At 42.6% G+C, this 21,179-nt stretch overlaps 1 protein-coding gene across 2 annotated transcripts in view; it reads left to right on the top strand.

Moving 5' to 3' along the window:
- The first annotated feature begins 2,295 nt into the window (after nt 1-2,295).
- The window catches only part of LOC111834806 (sodium/potassium-transporting ATPase subunit beta-1-interacting protein 3), a 68,159-nt gene continuing 49,275 nt past the window's right edge, over nt 2,296-21,179 (top strand). The window contains exon 1 of one of the 2 annotated variants that reach the window (XM_072700106.1): nt 2,296-2,998. In XM_072700106.1, coding sequence (XP_072556207.1) covers nt 2,945-2,998 — 54 coding nt within the window. In that variant the 5' untranslated portion in view covers nt 2,296-2,944. The remainder of the gene's footprint in view (nt 2,999-21,179) is intronic. The other variant, XM_023794494.2, reaches the window with a different exon arrangement.

Raw genomic sequence — 21,179 nt, forward strand, 5'->3', positions numbered from 1 at the left:
AGTTGCATTTTGCAAACACGTAATTCACTCTGATTTCTTGTTTAGACTGTCTTGCTTCCACAACCTCGATTATATAAATAATGATCTTGGATCAATCAATCATCATCTATATGACTGAAGGAGAACAGAATTATGCGTACTACCCGAATATAGGTAATATGGTACAATTTATAAATGCAAAAAAATAATTTATAGTACAAATGTTAATAAACTTACATGTAACTATGAGACATCCGTTATTCAGATTTTACCAGGCACACTAATTAAGTAATCAAGTAGTTAGCAGATGAACCTAAGCAGAAAAAATCTTAGTTGTTCCCTATCGCCCCCTCGTGGCCATGTCGAGACATGACACTTTATTTTTGCCATGAGACACATGAACCTGTTTTTGCACGTGTGAGCATGCGTCTTGGGTCCTATGCTAGACTCCAAACTCCAAACACCATAGGATTTGGGTAGCACTTCTTAGCACATAGTGGTGGAATGAGCCTGGTCCCCAAGTAAGCTCCAAGAGGACACCCCTAGAGATACTAGACAGAATTGTTCATGTTGTCCTCCAATTTTGCCACCGACGTCTTTTCTGCAGCTGTCTCTAGGGACTCCATGGTCAATTTACTGGCCTTCCTAACATCAGGTAAATAGATGCTGCTTCCCCGCAGGTCCCAGTGTAGAAGTCCATATGGCCACCATGACAGGTAGAACAGCCTCAGCAGTTTGCTGCATACAAAAAAGACCAAAGTCTCTCCCAGAAACTGGAGTCCTCCCTGGCCTTTCTGGTACAGGGCCACTGTGTTGGACCCCCAAGTACTGGAACCTTATCAAGCCACTGATATTGAGCTGCAGCTTGTTCTCCACAGCACAGCACAAGACAAACTCTTCTTTGACTCTTATATTCTGACGCATCTCCATTGCTCATGCATTCTACAACGGAGGAGTCGTCTCAGAATCACTATAAATGGCAAGCGCTGTCATTGAACTAGAAACTGTTGTGGTACTGGAAAGTAAATCACCAGCAGGTGGCGATAATCGCAAACATGGGATTATCAGTGGCAGTTTTACTATGTGACCTATAGAGGGCATCATTCTGTCACCACTAATGACTCGGGAATAAAAATACTGTATGTGTTATGAGGCTGCTAGTGGTCAGTAGCATTGTGATGATGTTGTAGCGTATTAAGATTTTTATCAAATCTGTCCAAGTTCGTTGACAGTCCTTTTCATGCTATATGTCCTACATGATGGGGGTGGGGTGGGGGTGGGTCTGTTTTTATTTTCAGAAAAGTATAACGCCCGTCATTAAAACTGCAATAAAAAAGTAAGTTAATCTTGTGTACCCCGGCCAACATCACTCAAGATTGTGTCAGGTGTTAAAAACAAATAAATAACTGAAAAGAAGGTGAAGGGGGATTGGGGGGGGGGGGGGGGGGCTGGAAATCTGAGAGGAAATGAAAGGGATACTAAGGAGAACTAAAGAGGAAGACGGAAATAAATCAGGAAGAGGGAAGTAAGGGAGCAGATACTAAGCATGGTGTCACACTCAGCCCTGCCAGCGTTACAGTGGAGAGTAACAGTGGAGAGTAACTCACCACAGGTGATGTGGTAGTGAAAGAATTCTGACAACTAGAACGAACAACAATAACAATGATAGTTTTTAAATCAAATATCAATTAAATCGCACACACACACACACACATGCGTGCACATACAGTAATACCACATATTGTAGAATGATATATGCCATTCTATGTATTGTACAGGCCTATTAAAATACATTATATATTAAGTATTTTGGAACATATATCCTTGCTTTTGATCACTGCTGTCATGTGATTTTACCTTCTTACAACCATGAGTATAAAGACAGCATTTGTTAACCTTTGGAATGGTCATGTTATACTCTCAGATTTAGCCTACCATTCACGTATATATTACTGCGGCGATCTGATCACAGTGCCACCACCTCGGCACCGATATATGAAGTGATTGTCATTCATGCATTTTTAAATAGCTGTACATCTGCCTGTGGGCTGCACCGCGCCTCAGTGGGCAGCACTGAAACCTCACACCTTGGCCCTCTCCCTGTGCGGAGTTTACCTGCTCTGCCTGTGTTTGTGGGGTTTTCTCCCGCGGTGTCAAGAACATATACCGTGTACCCTGTGCAACCTGAGATAGGCTCCAGCCCCCCCTCACGACCCTGACCCGGATAAACAGTTCGGAGATTAATGAAATGTATGTCTTATTCATCACTCTTACCAGAGGGGACTGTTATATCTCAAACCCCTTGACATCACCACTGCTACCGCCATACTGTTATGCAAATTGCTCAAAGTTTAAACTCCTTGCAATTTAAAAAACGATTGGCTTAATAATTATTGTATACAGAATCAGAGCGTGGAGAAACGTACCTGTAGCACGACATAATCATGCTATTTAAGGCTTTGTGAACTGATGACCAGCTCAAAATTCCGTGAAATATGCTGAAGAATATGAAATGCCCGAGATGCGCAATCATGAATGAAACCGTAACAGACGGCATATAGAAGCGGGCATACAGAAGTAAATGATTGTCCTGGATGGGTGAGCTGGAAGGAAGGCTGGGCTGGTTGCCGTTTTGGGGTTAAAGCGGTCACTCCCTTCGGCGTCCTCAGACACTTACAGTCAAACTACCCATTAACCTACTAATCCCCGTCCATTGCCGACTGTGGAAGCCTGCATCGCGGACGGAATCCTGCAGACATGCTGGGGGCGAGGCGAAGGCGTCCGTCTCCAGTTCCTAAATGCTTTTTTTAACATAGTTGCCCGTCCGGCGTCTGCATGGATCATTCACGCTTTCAGTCTTTTTGATGCCCGTTTCCTACCGCTTGCACACAGGGACGCTTCATTCTCCACCAGCCGGGCTCTGGACTAACGTTTCACCGGGCGCTTTTGCTCCTTTTTACGGAAAATGGGTTGTTGCACCGGGAGATGCACGCTGATTTTTCTATGCACTTTACAGCTGGTAAGTACTCATGGCCGACATAATTTCTTTATTCTGAGGGCTACGTTTCACATCTTCCGATCTGCACCGTTATATTTAGCAAAATAGACTATTTGTGAAGTACCGGCATATAGAGGTAAGCTATAGTGTCTTTGTTCAGTATCGCTTTTCATTACTGAGGTGCCCTTTCTCCTAATACAATCTTTCATATATATTATTTTATAAATAAACTTTCTAAACGATGCTTCCTCTTTAAAATGTTTGTATTTTGAATATTATAAACCTCGGTTTATAAACACTGAAGAATTTGTTTTATACTTAAGTGAATAGCGAGACGATTGATGTGCAACAACATATTCAGACAAAAAAGCGAGATCGTCTCACTTGCTGAAGTACGACAATGTCCAGCGGCAGAAAACCACCTTTTTTCAACATCAGTGGACCTTTGAATACACTTTTACATACAAGAGGCCAGTGATCAGCCTGTTTGTTTTAAAACATTTAAAACTCAGAGTACAAATGAAAATGAAGAAGACAGAGCGTCAGGGCAGTTTTTTTGTGGTTTTACGTTTAATTTTAATTTTATTTATTTCATTTTGTTTTTTTTATTGGGGAGGGGGGCTGTCAAAGGTTTGCGGCGTGAGACATAAAAGGCTGAAATTCATTAAATATTACAAATACTACGATAGTTGCGGACATGCTTCTAAATTTCATTGGATTACTACAACGATGGGATTATTTAGTAAAATATGTTGTCTTATATTTCATTTAATATATTTAATGTAATTATGCATAAAATATTCTTATATAAATTAGCATAAGAAAAGCAACACTAATAATCACAATAATAGAAGAATAAGACGAACTATATTAAATAAATGTGGGTGACAACTCTGTTGCTCACTGTGGTACTACACTATTTTTAAAAAATTGCATAGGTTCCTAAAATACACGTTTTTTCCTCCTTAAACTCAGCTTAAAGATATGCTTCCTCTTTTCCCGGCAACAAATCAGTTGTGATATTTTTAACATGCAATTTCTATTACGTTTTTTTTTACACGTAATTTACAGATGTTTGTAGTTGCATAGGCAATAAATCAGAGTCCTTGTTATGTAGACTGTATTTTAGATATTATACATCTGTTTGTTTGTTTGTTTGTTTGTTTGTTTGTTGTGGGTCCTTTGTTTTATTCATGGTATACTCGTGTCTATTTAAGGGTGAAACTGTGCTCAGTTGACAGCAGTGATCCTGAATATGTCAGTATACTTTCAAGTCGTAGCAAATTTCATTTTAACTAACCTTGCAATTTATAGTATTGACATACAACATTAATTGCTAGGTTTGTAACTAGAACTGTGTATAGTTTTGTTTTCTCAAAAAAAAAAAAAAATGTATTAGTAGACAAAAAAATTCTGAAACAAAGTCTTCCCGTGGGTCAGTTTATGCACAGTTGGACCGTGCATTGTGAATTTTTAAGTGTGAAATCAGATACAGATATATTTTCATCTTTAGATTATAGAACCAATTTTGTTGAATTCAAATACATGTGAATGGTGACATCTTGTAACTATAGGTTGTAGATTTATTCATTTCAATGTACTTGCCCTTCAAATTGAACTTTTGAGATGAGACTGCCAGTGACCTCAAGTCAAGCTTCCTCATCGTACTGTTACAGTATTGGGAATCAAAACTCAGTCCTCATGTGATCCAAAGATGAACTTTTGTTAAATTTCTGAAATTCACTTAAAATTTTCTCAAAAAAAATTCCCTGGACGGATATAGTGATTTAGTGATTTTTGTAACATTACTATTAAGTCAGGTATGTTGACATTGTTGCAGTTTAGTGTGATGTTTAAACATGGAGGCACCACTGACTCACATTGGTCTGTTAAGCAATTATCATAAAGCATTGAATGGTTCATGTCGTTCTGTCTGATATACAGCAAATTAACAAGCCAATTGGTAAGAATGGCAGAGATGTTCCCTTTGTATGCTGGTGGATTTCAGTGTGGGCTGAACTGCTGAAGTAAGTCTTTGTATAGGAGTGAAATAACTTTTCAGACAGATGCTTACACTGTTTATACTGTGGCCATATGGCTTGTATTTGTCTCTTTTTGGGCATGGGGTGGTAATCGTGCATAATTCCTTGTTTATGTTCCCTAATTAGGGTGCAGTGACTGTGCTGTATCTGTACATGGATTCGGGGGAGATTGCGGAATCTGCTCATGAGTTTTGCTTGAGATGGATGAGGTGGAAAGCTGGATTGAAGTGTGGCACAATCAACACGGGAATGATGTGTAGACAGGAATTTGGGGCTAGTGCAGCGTAACGTGTAATGTATCTAACCAAGCAGCTCATTATGTGAAACGAGGCTTTTTGTTTTAAACATGCTTGTTTTCATTTCAAGACAGATTCCGGAAGCATATGTTTGCTGTCTCAGTCTAAGTCTTGGTACAGTAAGATGTTAAATAGCACTGTAAGTATATTGTCCAGATATATGATGTTGTGTTTTTACTTTTTTTTAATTTTAGTTTTCCAACTGTTCTTGCATATTGTGGACTGAGTGACCCGCTTGTCACTCTTAGTGGTGTTGGCTCAGTGCTGCACTATGCAACCATTGATGGAGCTCCTAGGGGCACCAGGAATTTGCCTTCAGGAATAGTCTGTGTTGAGGGCTGAGGTTGGATCTGTGAAGTAGCTGCTTCACATGGAATCAGGGTTTGTGTCATGCTCATGTAGGGTCATGATCACTCGCCTGAGTGGGATGGTGCTTCAAGACTTTGCAAAAAAAAAAAGATCTGATTGTGTCTGAGTGGAGAATCACTACACCACACATACCTGCCAGTCACATGCTGTAAACAGCCCTAACAGGACAGGGGACCCTGTGATTTCAGCTGAAGAGGTATTGTGATAACATGTTTAGTAGATGCTTCAGCAGGGCCAGCCAGCCAGTCCCGGGAATTATTAGGGTTAAGGGTCTTGCTCAAATGCCCAAGTGAACCTGGGACCTTCGGATTACTGGCACAGCACTGGCTTGGCGTAGCATAAGAAGCATAAACTGTATGAAAACACTAAGCCTTTGCAACTCAACATTTACTTCCCTGTGATTCAATTGAATCTTATACGCACTTTCCTGTCACATGTTTATGAGGAAAAAAAACATGGAAAAAAAACCTACTTTTCAGGAATAAGGACGAGTTACTGTTGTGGCAAAATCATGTAGCTGTAATCAGAATGTGGAGTATAGCAGAAAAGCATAGTATTAGAATCCTTAAATGGCATGCATACAGTATAGATGTTCGATTGGTGTCTTTTCACTGATATGAACATGCTTTGGCCCCCAATGGCTGACGGTGGAAAGATTTTGCTGCGTCTTAGCACATGGCTTTGCCTGTTTTAAAAGTTTTCTCTCATGGAATTTTGAGTGATACATGATTCTCTTGAGAAATGTGCAGCCTTGGCTGAATGAAGAACTGAAGATGTTATCCCTGAAATCAATTTGCTATGCTGAAGACAAAGAATTGCATGTCCATAGAGCACATATAAGTTCAACGTGGAATGGAGAAAACTGAGAGTTTCATTCAGTGCTCTTGTATCCAAGAGGATGACAGTCATATGTCCACTGCTTTGCTACAAACATCAAAATACCCGGCATTTTTACTGGTAACATTTTATGGCTCATTGATATAGATTGTGGGTTGTATGAGGACAAAGTAATTCCCTCATTCACAATATCTTACTTATGGAATCTTAATGTTATTTGTTTAAATTCTTTTTGTAGCTGAAGTTTATTTATGGATTTAGTTACCATGTTTAGTCACAGGTATCAGGGTGGACATGCATTAATTATCAGGTTTCCTTCATTTAAGACTGAAATTAAATAATATATATATAAAAATCTGAAATGAAAATCTGATGAATGACCGGGAATTAATTTGCTACATAATTCCTAAGAGACTGAAAATATTTGATGTATTCAATCTTTTTTCATGAACTTTAGTGTTTGCTTTCAATAAAGAAAACCCATGTACCAATTAGCATATTGTACTAGCTAAGCATGTACTCCGTGAGTTATATGGCTTGCAAATGCATTTACGGTACTAATATGGAGCAAATTTCCTAAATTTCCTTCTGGATGAATAAAGTACCTCTATCTATATATCTAAATCACTGATTCTGGAGAAAAATATGTAAACACAGGGTGGGAGTTTGGAGAGGTTGCAAATAAACAGGTAGCCACATATTTGTCTTTATTTTGTTTCTGACTAAAGTTCGAAAGTTTAACAGTTTTTTTAAAAAAAAGAAGTTATTATTAAATTGCACTTGTGTTGTAGTTATCAGTGTGTATATTATCTATTTCTGCTCTTCATCTTAGGCTAGTGATCACTGCTATGGCCAGAATGGAAGGATGGGTGTCCTTCACTCAACCTAAAGAAATCACTCTTAAAGAGCACCAGCTTCTGTAGTGTGCAGTGGGAGGTCATGGGTTATGGTGTGGTGAGAGTGATCTGTGGGATGCTGAGGGGTGGGCTGTAGTCAGTGTGTCCCACCCTCAGTGACTGGCAGAGCCAAGCTCCCCATACACACATTGTGATATTTATTCCTTCCTAGATCAGTGTTTCCCAATCCAGTCCTTAGGGAGCCACAGACAGTCCATGTTTTTGCTCCGGTAGCTAGGAGGGAGCAAAAATATGGACTGTCTGGCAAGGAGCTTGGAGGGAACAAAAACGTGGGCTGGCTATGGGTCCCCGAGGACTGGATTGGGAATCACTGTCCTAGATGGTGGCTTCACACTTCTCCTTCTGGTTGTTTGAGTGTCACAGCCGGTGTCCTCTGTGGGTCAGTCTAGGCCACTTGTCTATATCTTATTTGTTGCCCTGAGTGAATCTGAAAACTCGTTGAAGCATGATTATAATTACACGGTTTGTGCATTCCACCAGAGCTGAAATAAAAACATGCTTCCTCTGGTGTCCTTAGACGTTGGCCAAGTGAAGCACCTGTAATCAGGCATCATCTCTCTGCTAATACAGACGTCCTCTCCAGTTCTGTTAGATTCCGCAAGGTTTGTAAAGCTTTATCTGCAGAACATCCTGACAGGAACTAAAGCACCCTGCTGGATGTTTGGAGATGTGTCCATGGGATATTAGATGCTGAGATGATGCAGTCTGTTATATGGGGTTGAAAGAGCCATTGTAGGACAAAAAGAATACTGTGTGAGTTATTAAAGAGGAGTTTAGTGTTGAGTGAGATGTCACAAGTGCAACATGGTCTAATAATGGATCTGACAGCTTATAGTACATAAAGAGAAGTGGTATCAAGTTATGTGGAAAAGGTATACATGAAAGATCAAAGGTGGGCAATTGTGTTAAAATGTTAAAATCGGTTAAGGATGTGCCAAGTGCTTTTTTTTTGTCTTATGAATGATCTCTCTTTCCAAAAGTGAAGACTTTTTCAACCTATGCCAAGAGGAGGCTCTTCTGATCTATTTCAAGACCAGCAACCTGACAAAAGTGCACCAGAGAGATAGAGACCAAGAGAGAGAGACAGAGAGATTACATGTCTTTTGGTTGAGTAGTGCACTTTATGCACTTAACAGTTAAACAGTAGGTTAATCCCTGCCTGGTTATATTTTGATAAGCACATATCCAGTTAGCATGCCAATGACTGTGATTTGGTTTCTCTTGGATATTAATATCTACAGGGGCCTTTTCTTCAAGCCCCTTGTTAGAGCAGGTGTATGATTCCCACCTCTAATAGCAAAGGTTCTGGGTTCAAATCCCAAGCAGCCCCATTCCCAATACAGTATAGCTCTTTAATATTTGTGGAAATTAGCAGGAGAACATTTTTAAATGAATTTGAAAAAGCACTTCTTTACACAGCGTGTAGTTAGAGTAAGCTTCTACAGGGGCCTTAGCATTTTACTGGGTCTAAGCTTATACAGGGGCCTTAGCATTTTGCTGGGCCTAAGCGTCTACAGGGGCCTTAGCATTTTGCTGGGCCAAAGCTTATACAGGGGCCTTAGCATTTTGCTGGGTCTAAGCTTATACAGGGGCCTTAGCATTTTGCTGGGTCTAAGCTTATACAGGGGCCTTAGCATTTTACTGGGCCTAAGCTTCTACAGGGGCCTTAGCATTTTGCTGGGTCTAAGCTTATACAGGGGCCTTAGCATTTTGCTGGGTCTAAGCTTATACAGGGGCCTTAGCATTTTGCTGGGTCTAAGCTTATACAGGGGCCTTAGCATTTTGTTGGGCCTAAGCTTCTACAGGGGCCTTAGCATTTTGCTGGGTCTAAGCTTCTACAGGGCCCTTAGCATTTTGCTGGGTCTAAGCTTATACAGGGGCCTTAGCATTTTGTTGGGCCTAAGCTTCTACAGGGGCCTTAGCATTTTGCTGGGTCTAAGCTTATACAGGGGCCTTAGCATTTTGCTGGGTCTAAGCTTATACAGGGGCCTTAGCATTTTGCTGGGTCTAAGCTTATACAGGGGCCTTAGCATTTTGCTGGGTCTAAGCTTATACAGGGGCCTTAGCATTTTGCTGGGCCTAAGCTTATACAGGGGCCTTAGCATTTTACTGGGCCTAAGCTTCTACAGGGGCCTTAGTATGTTCTTTGGCATTAGCTTCTACAGGAGCCTTTGATGCTTAATGGATAACTTCCAAATAGGAAAAGGTTTTGTCTGCAGTCTCTCTCAGAGAGGGGATTAAATGATTTGTGTTTGTCTTTGTATTTTACCTTTTTTTTTGTAAAATCTGTGAAACCTTCCATGATCTATTGCAGCAGTGTGAATGGACTGAAAATATGTTTTACACATTAAGTTGCTAATTCAGACATCATTATCATTGCATGTCAGGTTACACATACTGCTGAGGCATGATGGGATGTACTGAAGATTTTGTTTCTTTTTTGCTGCGGATCCGAGCAGATTTGAGTGTCCTTGGGTAGTTGACGTCCAGCTGTGAGCTCGTCGCGTCTTGCCTGGATGGACTGTATCGGTCTTCTGGGCTGCCAGTCAAAATCTGCGGCAGATTCCAGGTGTCACCGCAGACATTTGGACCCACCAATGCTGCCTAACAGATGGAGACGTGGCCACAAGCAACATGTTGTAATGATAGACCCTTTCTCAGTGTCGCTTGCAGATGTTTTACGCTCAATAACTTGCGCACGTTACAGTTACACACACAGGTATTTAATGAGAAGTGCACACAAGAACATAAAACTGATGTTTTAGCTGCATACTCAATTGCATAATCGCTTTCTTTCATAACCATGTAGTTATTTTCCAGATGCATAATATAAAACAGCTGACACTGGTAACAACTGAACTCATTTCATATCTTAAATATAGGGGTGGAGCTTAAGAAATTTTGCTAGTAGCAAACCGGACTAATGAAAAATGTAGATAGATTATTAGTTTGAGAGTGTAATTAAATATTAAGATTTTGTTTAGCACTTTCTCTAATGTAGCATAATAAGCAAAATTTATGTAAATATAATAAATCGGACATACAAAAAAGACAACAAAACACAGAACATTGTGCAACAGTAAATATTAGTCCTGAATGAGTCCTGCTCATTACAGTCGGTCTTTTTTTAACAGTCTTTGGTAATGGAGGGTCATACAGGTAACAGCTTTAGGGTAAAAGCTGTTCCTGAGTTCATTAGCTTTGCTTTCTGTCCTTTATCTTTTTCCAGAGGGAAGGGGAGCAAACAGACAATGTCCAGGCTGTGTTTTACTTTTTACTAGCTAGCTGGCGTTCAGTTTTTCGTACTCGCCTTTTGTGGTGAGAAAGCAAGCTGCTTACGTACAGCTCTGGAATTCATTATGAGACCACTCCATATTTTTTAAGAATCTGCATTGTTAAATCCTGGTTTAATCCTGGTTCTGCTGGCAGAAGACTACACTGGGAGACAGGCTGCTTCCTCACTCAAAATTTCTAAGACAGCAGTGCACAGAACAAGGTGAAGCGGGAGACATTGGCAATGACCAAAAACCAGCCGGGTAGAGGGTAGAAGTGACTTTCTAATGCCAGAAATGCCCAGCAACTTATCTAACAATGCCTCATAAATCGGAGGATGACCTCAAGTGACCTCCAAAGAGAATAGGAAACACTAAGTGGTGTGAAGTGCACTGATAGCATGGTTAGGACTGCTAGGACTCCTAGAAGACCATAAAGACCTATAAAACTAGGGAGAATCCATTCATCAATGAGAAGCAGGGAAGAGCCAGGCTGCAGTTTGCAAAAAAAATGTATGTTTTACACAGACACATACCCATAAACTGAGAAATGAAACTAAAAATGTTGCAGTGATCTCTTCATTTTTTCCTGAGTTGTATATTTATTTTGTGCAGGTAGTTCAGATGTATTTTTCATTAACCTGCAGTGGGGGGGGGGGGGGGTCTAATATTATGGTGCTAATCACCGGCTCCTTGGCCCACAATGCAGGTGCCATAATGAGTGAGAAAAATGAAAACGAAACATCACTGACAAGAACATGCAAGGTGCAACATGTGACTTTTATTGTTATCTAACGGCCTGCTGGGTGTGATGGTGATTCGAGGCCATTCGTCATGTTTTGGCAAAGCAGAGACTGTGTCAGTTACGGTGTTTGCTGCCATCAGCTGTTTCGCTTTGCATTTGTAAATGAGCATCTATGGACTACACCCAGTAATATAGACTATTACTCATCTTTATCGCTGTGTTGTTTATCTGTTTCTGAATCCCTGTTTGTATGTTGCTGTTCCGTATAATTCTTACTAAAGTCCTGCTATGAAGACTGCCAATTCCTGCTGTTAGTTTTGACGACGACTTTAAGGTAATTAGTCCTGAGCAGCTGTTGGAGGCTGCCGGTCACGTGCTTCACCAGCTAAATGCCGTCGGCAATAAAAAGATACAATTAACTTAAGCTGGGTTAATGGCCTCAAAAACAAAATGATTTAAGACGGGGCTCCCTTTACCTGTCCTCGGTGAAGAGGGGCAGCCCTATGCTATGTGTCCTGTACCAGCCGGGGTTTAACAGGGCAGAAGCGACGAGACAGAGCCAGGCAACGAGAAAGGGGCCGACAGTAAAGTGCACGTTTGGAACTGAGCTGTAAGTCATCTTGACGGAGTACCGGGGCCGGAAGCCGCACTAAATCCCATTGAAGTAATGAAACTGCACTTACAGAATGTGGCTGGGTGGTGAGGTGTATCAGGGAAAGTGCATCACATTTCACACTGGACATTTCATGTATGGCTGGTTCAAGCTGGGTCCTTCGCCGAGATGATTTCAGCTCCCTGTCCGAGACGAAATGAAATCGCCTGGCTAAGTCGACGCCCCCTCAGAATATGGTGTCGTAGGCCTGTGTCGCTTCATGAATTCAGTGATAATCTGTATTGGATGCTGATGGTAAGGTGATGACCTTGCAGAAGAAAAAATGAGGTCAAAGAGTTAGGCTGCTTAAATATGGCTGTAGTGACAGCATAGCTTCCACATACCATCACATAACAGCATTAAAACACCATAATGCAATAAAATGTGCAAAGGCCCAGATTTAGAAGGATTAGCTGAATTAAAAGTAGCTATCCCTGGGCTCACCTCAAACATGAGATTTTTAATTAATGAATTATGCAGCACAGCTAACTACAGAGGTGAATAAAATTAACGACTACAGACTTTTTACATTCCAGACTGGCAGTTCTAGGTCTCTCAGGAGAAATCTTTGTTGAAAAAGAAATTGGAGTATTGCTTATGTATGCCTAGTACTGTCTATACTCTCTCAATGCCTCTGATGTGAGGGAGGATTGGCTTTGTGTACCTAATACTCGCTATACTCTCTCTTTGCCTCTGATGTGAGGGAGGATTGGCTTTGTGTACCTAATACTCTATATACTCTCTCTTTGCCTCTGATGTGAGGGAGGATTGGCTTTGTGTACCTAATACTCGGTATACTCTCTCTTTGCCTCTGATGTGAGGGAGGATTGGCTTTGTGTACCTAATACTCGCTATACTCTCTCTTTGCCGCAGATGTGAGGGAGGATTGGCTTTGTGTACCTAATACTCGCTATACTCTCTCTTTGCCGCTGATGTGAGGGAGGATTGTCTTTGTGTACCTAATACTCGCTATACTCTCTCTTTGCCGCTGATGTGAGGGAGGATTGGCTTTGTGTACCTAATGTGCCCTACACTCTTTCATTGCCGCTGATGTGAGGAAAACCCTTTATAAGCTGCACTGCTCTTTACAGTCCGTCCCCCAACCCCCCCTCCCCCATTAAAACCTCAGGTACTGCTGTAGCACAGCGCCCCCTGCTGAAGGCTCACACTTCCCTGCTGCTCTCCCAAATCCTGTTTATCCTACAGCTGGATCTCCCTCTTGTGCTGTTTTTATATGCCAACACAGTTCAGGACTAACAATGAAAGGTATAAAAGCTGCAGAACTCTCAATTAGCAACAGTTACGCCAGGGCCGAAGCATCGTGGATTAGAGTGCCCCCCCATCCACCCCCCGACCCTATTCAGAACAAAGTAGTGATGGCCGATTCGCGAACGAATCGTTCTTTTTAACTCGGTTTTTATAGTGACTGGGTTGAACCGATTCGTAAGTCTGAACGAATCGATTTTTAAAATTATTTTAAAACTGATCTTTGGCTATTCAACATCGAAAAGCATCCCCCGCGATTTCGGATTTATTTTTCATGCTCCGTCTGCGCTTGTCTTATCAGTTTTAGGTTTATTCTTACGTTCGTAACTTACATCCGTCACTTTTGCGTTCGCAGACTTCCGTCTGGTGCCGAGAACACCCGAACGGCCGAGTATCTCCAATCTCTAACTCGCTGACTCCAAAAAACCCGAGAGCCTGTTCGATGAACGAATCGAACTTACGGGTTTTCGGACACTCGGTGACTCAAAAGAACCTGTTCGATGAACGGTGACTTAAACGAACGGTTCGTGAACCGATCCCAAGTTCAGTCTTTCTAACCCCTGCCTATTAATCCTAGCCATTCCGCAACACACAGTCTATCCTACGATAAACAGCCTGCCCCCCAGAGGCCAAGCGATGAAATGTAGTTCCATGGTGCCTGTGGCCTTCATGCAGTCTGCCTTACTGTGCGTTTAGCCCCAGAGCTGCTCCTGTTCTGCCGTGACATCCTGTCTGATGTATCTGTCTGAAAGTGCAGCCGGCAGAGATGAAAGTGTGGCTTTATCACGTCAGAGGCCAAATCCAGCTCTCTCAGGTTACAGATTCAGATGAAGGGTGTCGTGGCATCCTTCTCAGGCAAAGACGGCATCATATGTGTGCAGCGTGGTGAGCAAAAAGGGGGGGGGGGGGATCCATTCAAAAGCCCTGAACACAGACAGGCACGTGGCTGCACATTAGGCATCTCGTGATGTATTTCATGTGATGGTTTAGCTGCTGTGGTTATAGTCTGACGCAGAGTAACTCGCAACCGAGAGAGAATGAGTCTGAGTGAAAAAAACGCAAAAACGGGGGCAGCGGAGGAGAGAGCAAGAAACGGGAGAGGATGGAAAATAGGGTGTGAAAACGAGGGAAGTGGGAAATGAGGGGAAGAAAGAGAACATGGAGGAAGGATGGATGATTTCACACCTCGTGTACAATTCGACATCCTGCTGGCAATTAGTGCCAGAAAAAAACGAGCAATTAGTTTGCTCTATTGCAGGCTTGTTTAATACAGTAAGTCATTCAAGATGAAGGCCTTTGGCTGTAACAATTAGGCAAGTAATAGTGCAGGGCTGTAGAGCTGTCTGAAAGGACGTCTTTATTCACTACGGGCTTTAAATAGAAACCTTTAGTCTGTGATGCCGTTGTCATCGCCTGTATTTCTGATCCTCTTGTCATGGACGTCCCTGTGGAGTGATAACACATCTACCTGTTATTAGTTACCAAGCACCCCCAAATTCAGCTTATTATGGGAGGGTTTAATCTGCACTCTACTGATTACAAAACAGCAGAACATCTTCATCAATACTGACTGCACATAATGGATGAATGAATGACTGCTTGATGAATGATAGTGGGCAGCATGAATGATTCCCATTCTAATATGAAAGAGAATCCAGTCTGGAAAAGAAATGTGTGTGTTGCCCACGGTACACATGGTTTTCTTTAGGACTATAAGGAGGACGGATAACGTACATCCATACCACATGTACCCTCACCCTGAGGCCTGGGCTATTTTTACCTTGTAATTATAGGGTTTGTAGCTTAATTTTCTCTCCTGGGACCTGTTCTTCTTGCAATTTATTGAAACCACAACGTAATAGCACATTGTACCTTTACTGGAATTACGATCTATTCCAAATCTGTGGGTCTCTCCTTTCTTCAGTCCTGCTTTTGTTTGTTGTGCTGGTGTTAGAGAATAAAATGTGAATAAAGGGAAATCTCTAGAGGGGGAAGATGATGATGTATTAATCTGTCTTGGTGTTTTCTGAACAATGTGTAGAGCGGTTAAGGTTAGGTATGATGATCATGGTTAGGGTTAAGTTTAGGGTTAAGTATGATGATCATGGTTAGCGTTAGGGTTAGGTATGATGATTGTGGTTAGGGTTAGGTTAGGGTTAGCAGTTGGGGGTTTCAGGTAAGGGTTAAGGAAGGATTATGGTTAAATTTTAGGGCTGGAGATGGGATTAGGGTTGGGGTAAGGATGGTGCTTGGAGTTGGTGTCAGGGTAAGGATTAGGGTTTGGGGTTAGGCTTAGGGACTGATGTTAGGTTTAGGGGTTAGGGTTAGCTGTGATGATCATGATCAGGGTTAGGGTTAGGTTTTGGGGTTAGGCTTAGGGACTGATGTTAGGTTTAGGGGTTAGGGTTAGCTGTGATGATCATGATCAGGGTTAGGGTTTGGGGTTAGGCTTAGGGACTGATGTTAGGTTTAGGGGTTAGGGTTAGCTGTGATGATCATGATCAGGGTTAGGTTAGGGTTAGGGTTAGGGTTTGGGGTTAGGCTTAGGGACTGATGTTAGGTTTAGGGGTTAGGGTTAGCTGTGATGATCATGATCAGGGTTAGGTATGGTGATTGTGGTTGTGTCCTTACTGCGTTTCTGAACACACCCTTTGTCGCTTTTCCTGCTCCGGTCTCAGCGGTATCACATGCATCTGTAATCAGATATGAACTCTATAATAGCATCCATCCCTCCCTGGATCGCTTTACATTCGCCGTCACAGATGCTCTTGAGGGATATCTGTCAATGTCACGCTCTGTTCAGCCAGATGGGTCTGTCTTCTGCTGCTTTGTGAGACCGGAGAGGCTGTTTACATGAGTGAATGATTACGTTCTGCACGAGTCCTACACTTGTACCTCAAGATGCATTTTCCTCAAGAAGGTGCTGGATGTTAGCTCTGAGCCGTAGCCCGCTGGCTCCACGGGGGTCATCCATCTGACAGCTGGCTGCAATTGCCATCTCCTGCTGTCATGAAGTGAGCACTCTGATGGGATCCCAGAAAGGCCACTAGAACTGATGTCATCATGGTCAGCCTGGTCCCGATCAGGCTGCTCCAGTGTCAAGTTTTGGGGGTGAACAATAATGTGAAATATGTCAATCTGTCATAGTGTAGTAGTGTGAAGGTGCGATGATGTGAATGTTGTGTTAATGTGACTGAATTGGTGTAAGGTGATGTAACAGTGTCAGTGATGTCATAGTGCTATTGTGTAACTGACATGATGATGTAGTTAGGTGAGTCTCATAATATGTGATGTGATAGCGTGAATGATTTGACTATATAATATCAGGCAAATTGATGTGTCGGTTTGGCCAGAAGCTTGGTCTATTCAGTCACGACCGTAACACGATACTGGCCGTAACACTGGGGGTGTTTCCTAACGCATATCCCATACACAGCGCTGTCAGTACCCGTAAATCTATATTAAGTGATAGTATGGAATTACAAATGTCTCCACATTTAACGTGGAGATAAAAATGTGAATTATCACATTTAATGTATCAAGCACAAAGAATAAAGTTAGTCTTGTTTTTTAAGAGGCTGGGAGTGGGCAGAGCCCAGGTGTGACCTACAGGATTACAGGTAGGGATGTGCTGTGCTGTCAACGCTGTAGGTGCCACAGTGACTGTTACGTCACAGTAAGGGTGTTTTGTGGCGGTTTCTGTCATGTTCATTGCTCGGCTCTGACCTTCCTGCTTCTCTTCTCAGATACGTGTGTCAGTGCATGTCACACCTGTCCGGGTTGGGCCAGACGGTGCAAGGATCAACCTAAAGTTCTTCCAGAGAAGGTGGCAGAGAGATCATACATGCGTTTGGATTCTCGCAGAATCAGTGCAGAGGTCGCTGGCTGCATGGGTTGCCACAGGGGCTGTGTTAGTCGGGGTGAAAGGGCAGGCCATTGCTGCTCTGGGGGGGGGGGATCGTGCCCCTCAAGGCCCACATGAAAGCGGTCAGCACCCGTGTTTACACTGTGGGGGGGCGGGGAGATTGTTCTCATGCATTATTCAGGGGAAGGGGCAGGCTTGCTTTGCTCTGCTTTAATTGCCCACCTGGGTGTTCCCTGGCTCTGGGTAGCGTCTGTCGTGTACTATGCATGTGTGTGTGTATATATATATATATGTGTGTGTGTGTGTATATATATATATATGTGTGTGTGTGTGTATGTGTATATATATATATGTGTGTGTGTGTGTGTGTGTGTGTGAATGTGTATCTACATGCGTGCGTTAAAGGGCGTCGCTTTTAACTATGACATTTTCTAGCCCACTGCTGCATACAAGCTGAAAGCACCAAACCTTCAAAATTCTTTTGGTATCAAATCTGTGTCCAATCTGGTTTGCACCCATAAGTCCAGCGAGGAAGGGAAAATGAAAAAGGAAAAGGGGAAGAAGAAAAAGACAGAATGGAAAAGGGAAAAGGAAGAAGATGGGCAATATCTCAAAATAACATGCCTGTGCTTTGCATGTTCTACTTTGGTTGAATGATATATACTGCATTGTAAATAGTTTCTGGTGTGTTTACACACTGTGCCACGTACCGTCCGAGCGAGTTTGTCATGGAACGTATGTAAATGGAGTGTGACTGGCTGTAGGTTTGGCTGAAAAGGAAGGGAGGCTGTATCACTGTGTCCCCCGGGGGCTGGAGGATGCAGGGGGGGGCTGCAGCTGTCTGCACTCTCATGCTCTCTGCTCCGTCTCTTTGAAGCTCTGAATCTGGACACCTTTGAGATTCTCTCATGGTTTCAGCTTTGGCTTCACGACAGACAGTCCTTACAAGTGAAGCTTGGGGAATTAATTTAGGCAGATATTTTGTGTTGGTTTGGCATCTTTTTTTAAAAAAGGGGATAACTTTAAAGTAGTGTGGGTACATACAGTGTACTGTAAATACGATGAATGACTCAATGTGCTGCAAACATGGAACATTGAGACAATGGAGATCATCTTATTTCACGTGACAGTGCCTGCCATTTATCCTCTGGCTCTGATATAAAGCTTACTAAAAGCAAACCCTTAGTGCAGAGTTGTTGTTATAACACCAATCAGTTCACTTAGCATAGATTGTGATAGCATAGATTTTTATTCTTAGGAGAAAGATTTACAGATGGGTTTATGCTGTATGGTGATAAACGTTTTCCTTTGTTTATTGCGATGTTTGGGTGCATCCTGGGTGTGTAATGGTTTTTCTGCATGTGTGGTGTCCTTGCTGATCACCTACCTTTTCTATTCTGCTGCTGAATAGGAGGAGAATCTTGAATGCAGATGGAGTTACTCTTGCGGGCGTCGCTTGTCTTGTATTCTGAGCAGGGCCAGTCTATCCTGTGGGCGACATAGGCGATCGCCTAGGGAGCTGACCTCCGAGGGGGCTCTGGGGGTGGGCGCCAGCACGTCCACCGGTACAGATTCTGACTAAACATTTCAAGGTCAAAATTAACAGTGCTGCCTTTGCACCAAGCCTGGGCCTGCTCCTATTCCAGTGTGGCTCCAAAATGAGAGTGGGAGGAAACCACACATTTGCGTGGGGGCCCCTGGGGTTTGGGGCCCCCGGTTGAGTCCCTGAAAAATACTAAATAAATGCTTTCTGAGGTTTGAGGCCCCCGGTTGTCAGTACACTAAAAGCTAAATCAATGCTTTCCTTATTTAGGAGATGCTGAAGCAGCATGTGCTGCTAACCAGCTAGACAGTTACGATCTTCTGACTCTACTCACTAGCTGTTCATTTAGATTTTTTTTAAATTACTATATGGGGATGCAGGCTATTGCCACAGCCAGCGGTGGATCTTTCTCACTCGGCGTTTCGCTCTATAGAATACATTTTATATACAGTTTATTGAAACATTCAAACCTTTTAACTGAGAGCTGTTACTGCTGTCATCCTCAAGACTCTTGCATTCAGTGAAATGCTTCAGTGTGTTTTATTTTTCGGAACGAGGCCCGTCTGATACATAAAGGCGGTGCAGTGGAGCTGAGCTCATGGTAGCAGGCCAAGGCCTGGTGTGTTTATAAAGCAGCGCTCTGTTTTGCTTCTGAAAACCCCGAAAGTAGTGATTATGTGGACAAAAGCAGCTGCCATATTACAGTCACTGAAGCATTAAATGGAAGCGGTATAGCCCATTAAAATTAATAGGGTAGCCAGGATAGCAGTATTATTATGAAAGCAGTGATTAGCAAATCGCTACAAATATGGCCGTGATGTATGAAGAGCTGAGAGCGGCGGAACGGAGACTTGGGTCCACCTTCTGTGTCTGTATGGAAAAGCACGGGACTGAAGTTTCAGTAGCAGCTTGAAGTCATTTTATAGGAATTTGGTCTGGGTGGGCTGTGATCATGCAAACCCCGCTGCCCCTTCCCCGTTTATAAGCGATTTAACCTTCACGTCTTCAAGCAGTTTGTTTTAGTGCTGCAGGCCTTGCTGTGCTTATCTGTGCATTTTATGTAGTAAAGGGGCATCATTCACAAGAGGCGTGTCTGCATGAAAATACAGTAATACAGTACTGTGCAAAATCTTAGGCAGTCAAAAGCCATTTATCTGGGTAGTAAATGCACATTTGCCCAAAACAAAAAACACAATTTAACATTAGAACATATGCAAATTAGGAGTAAGAATAAAAACTAGTAAAAAAAATTCTTCTGTTCTCCAAAAAGTTACTGATATCTTGCTGGATGATCACTGCTTCTGGTCCCAAACCTCTCCTCAGGGGCACCTCAGCCATTCCATGTATTCATGAACTTTCACTACCAGCTCATTTAATTTATTTAATTAGTTAAGACAAGTCAATGAGATATTGATTAGATATGCAAGGTGTGCTAGCGGTTAAGTCAAAAAATTGGATGGTTTCTGCAAATTCTGGGCTGATTTTAGCAGATGTCTTGAAATGGCTAAGCTAACAGACTTTGGCATGCATAGCATCATAGTTTTACATGAACATGAAGATCATTTAGACATAATTTTCTTTGGTTGCCTAAGACTTTTGCACAGTACTGTATATTTGGATAAACAATGAAACATGTGTCTGGCAGTATTTTAATAAACCAAGGTTTGTGACTGGGAAATTCAGTTTCATCTGTGAGGAGCAATCTTTTGTAGAACTGTCTGTCTTGTGCATTTTGTGTTTGCCACATGGCCTGCGAGTGTGAATCGATTCTGCAGATCATTAAGTGGATCTATTCCTGATCATTTTCTCTGAAAAGAGCAGCACATAGATCTGATGACCTTTGCTTTTAGCTGCAGGGGGGTATTGCTTGGTAGATGAACGCTGTGGGGTAATGGGATGGGGGGGGGGGTCACTGGAGCCCCTGGGATTACTTCCATGGCAACTGACGGAAGCAGACGGCAAGCAGCGATGCTACAAAGCGAGGAGACACTCTCATGAATAATTTAGCTTGGGGAATGATCGGCGCTAGTGGGAACCAGGGGCCTTGGCATTAAAACAAAGGGGTCCGTGAAATAGGCGTCCATTTCGCCGCCTAAATGGATTGTGTGTAATTTTCGACCATATTGGTCCTATTTTCAGTGGTTAAAATTTTGAGAAATGATGTAAATGAATGCAGGTCCTGTTTTAGCATGCCGGTTAAGTGTTTAACAACGCCGTTCGGGCTGAACGGCTGAATGCGCATGAATATGTATGTGTATGCACCCCCCTACGCTTCCCCGCCCCCCCCCCCAGACTGACGAATGGCATGTTAGGGAGGGGACGCTCCTGCATTATGTGCCCTAACACAGGTCCTGAGAAAGGCGGCCTCGTGTCAGACAGACACCCTGTGAAAATGGGG

This window comes from Paramormyrops kingsleyae, chromosome 15 (genome assembly GCF_048594095.1).
Source record: "Paramormyrops kingsleyae isolate MSU_618 chromosome 15, PKINGS_0.4, whole genome shotgun sequence".
Lineage (NCBI taxonomy): Eukaryota > Metazoa > Chordata > Actinopteri > Osteoglossiformes > Mormyridae > Paramormyrops > Paramormyrops kingsleyae.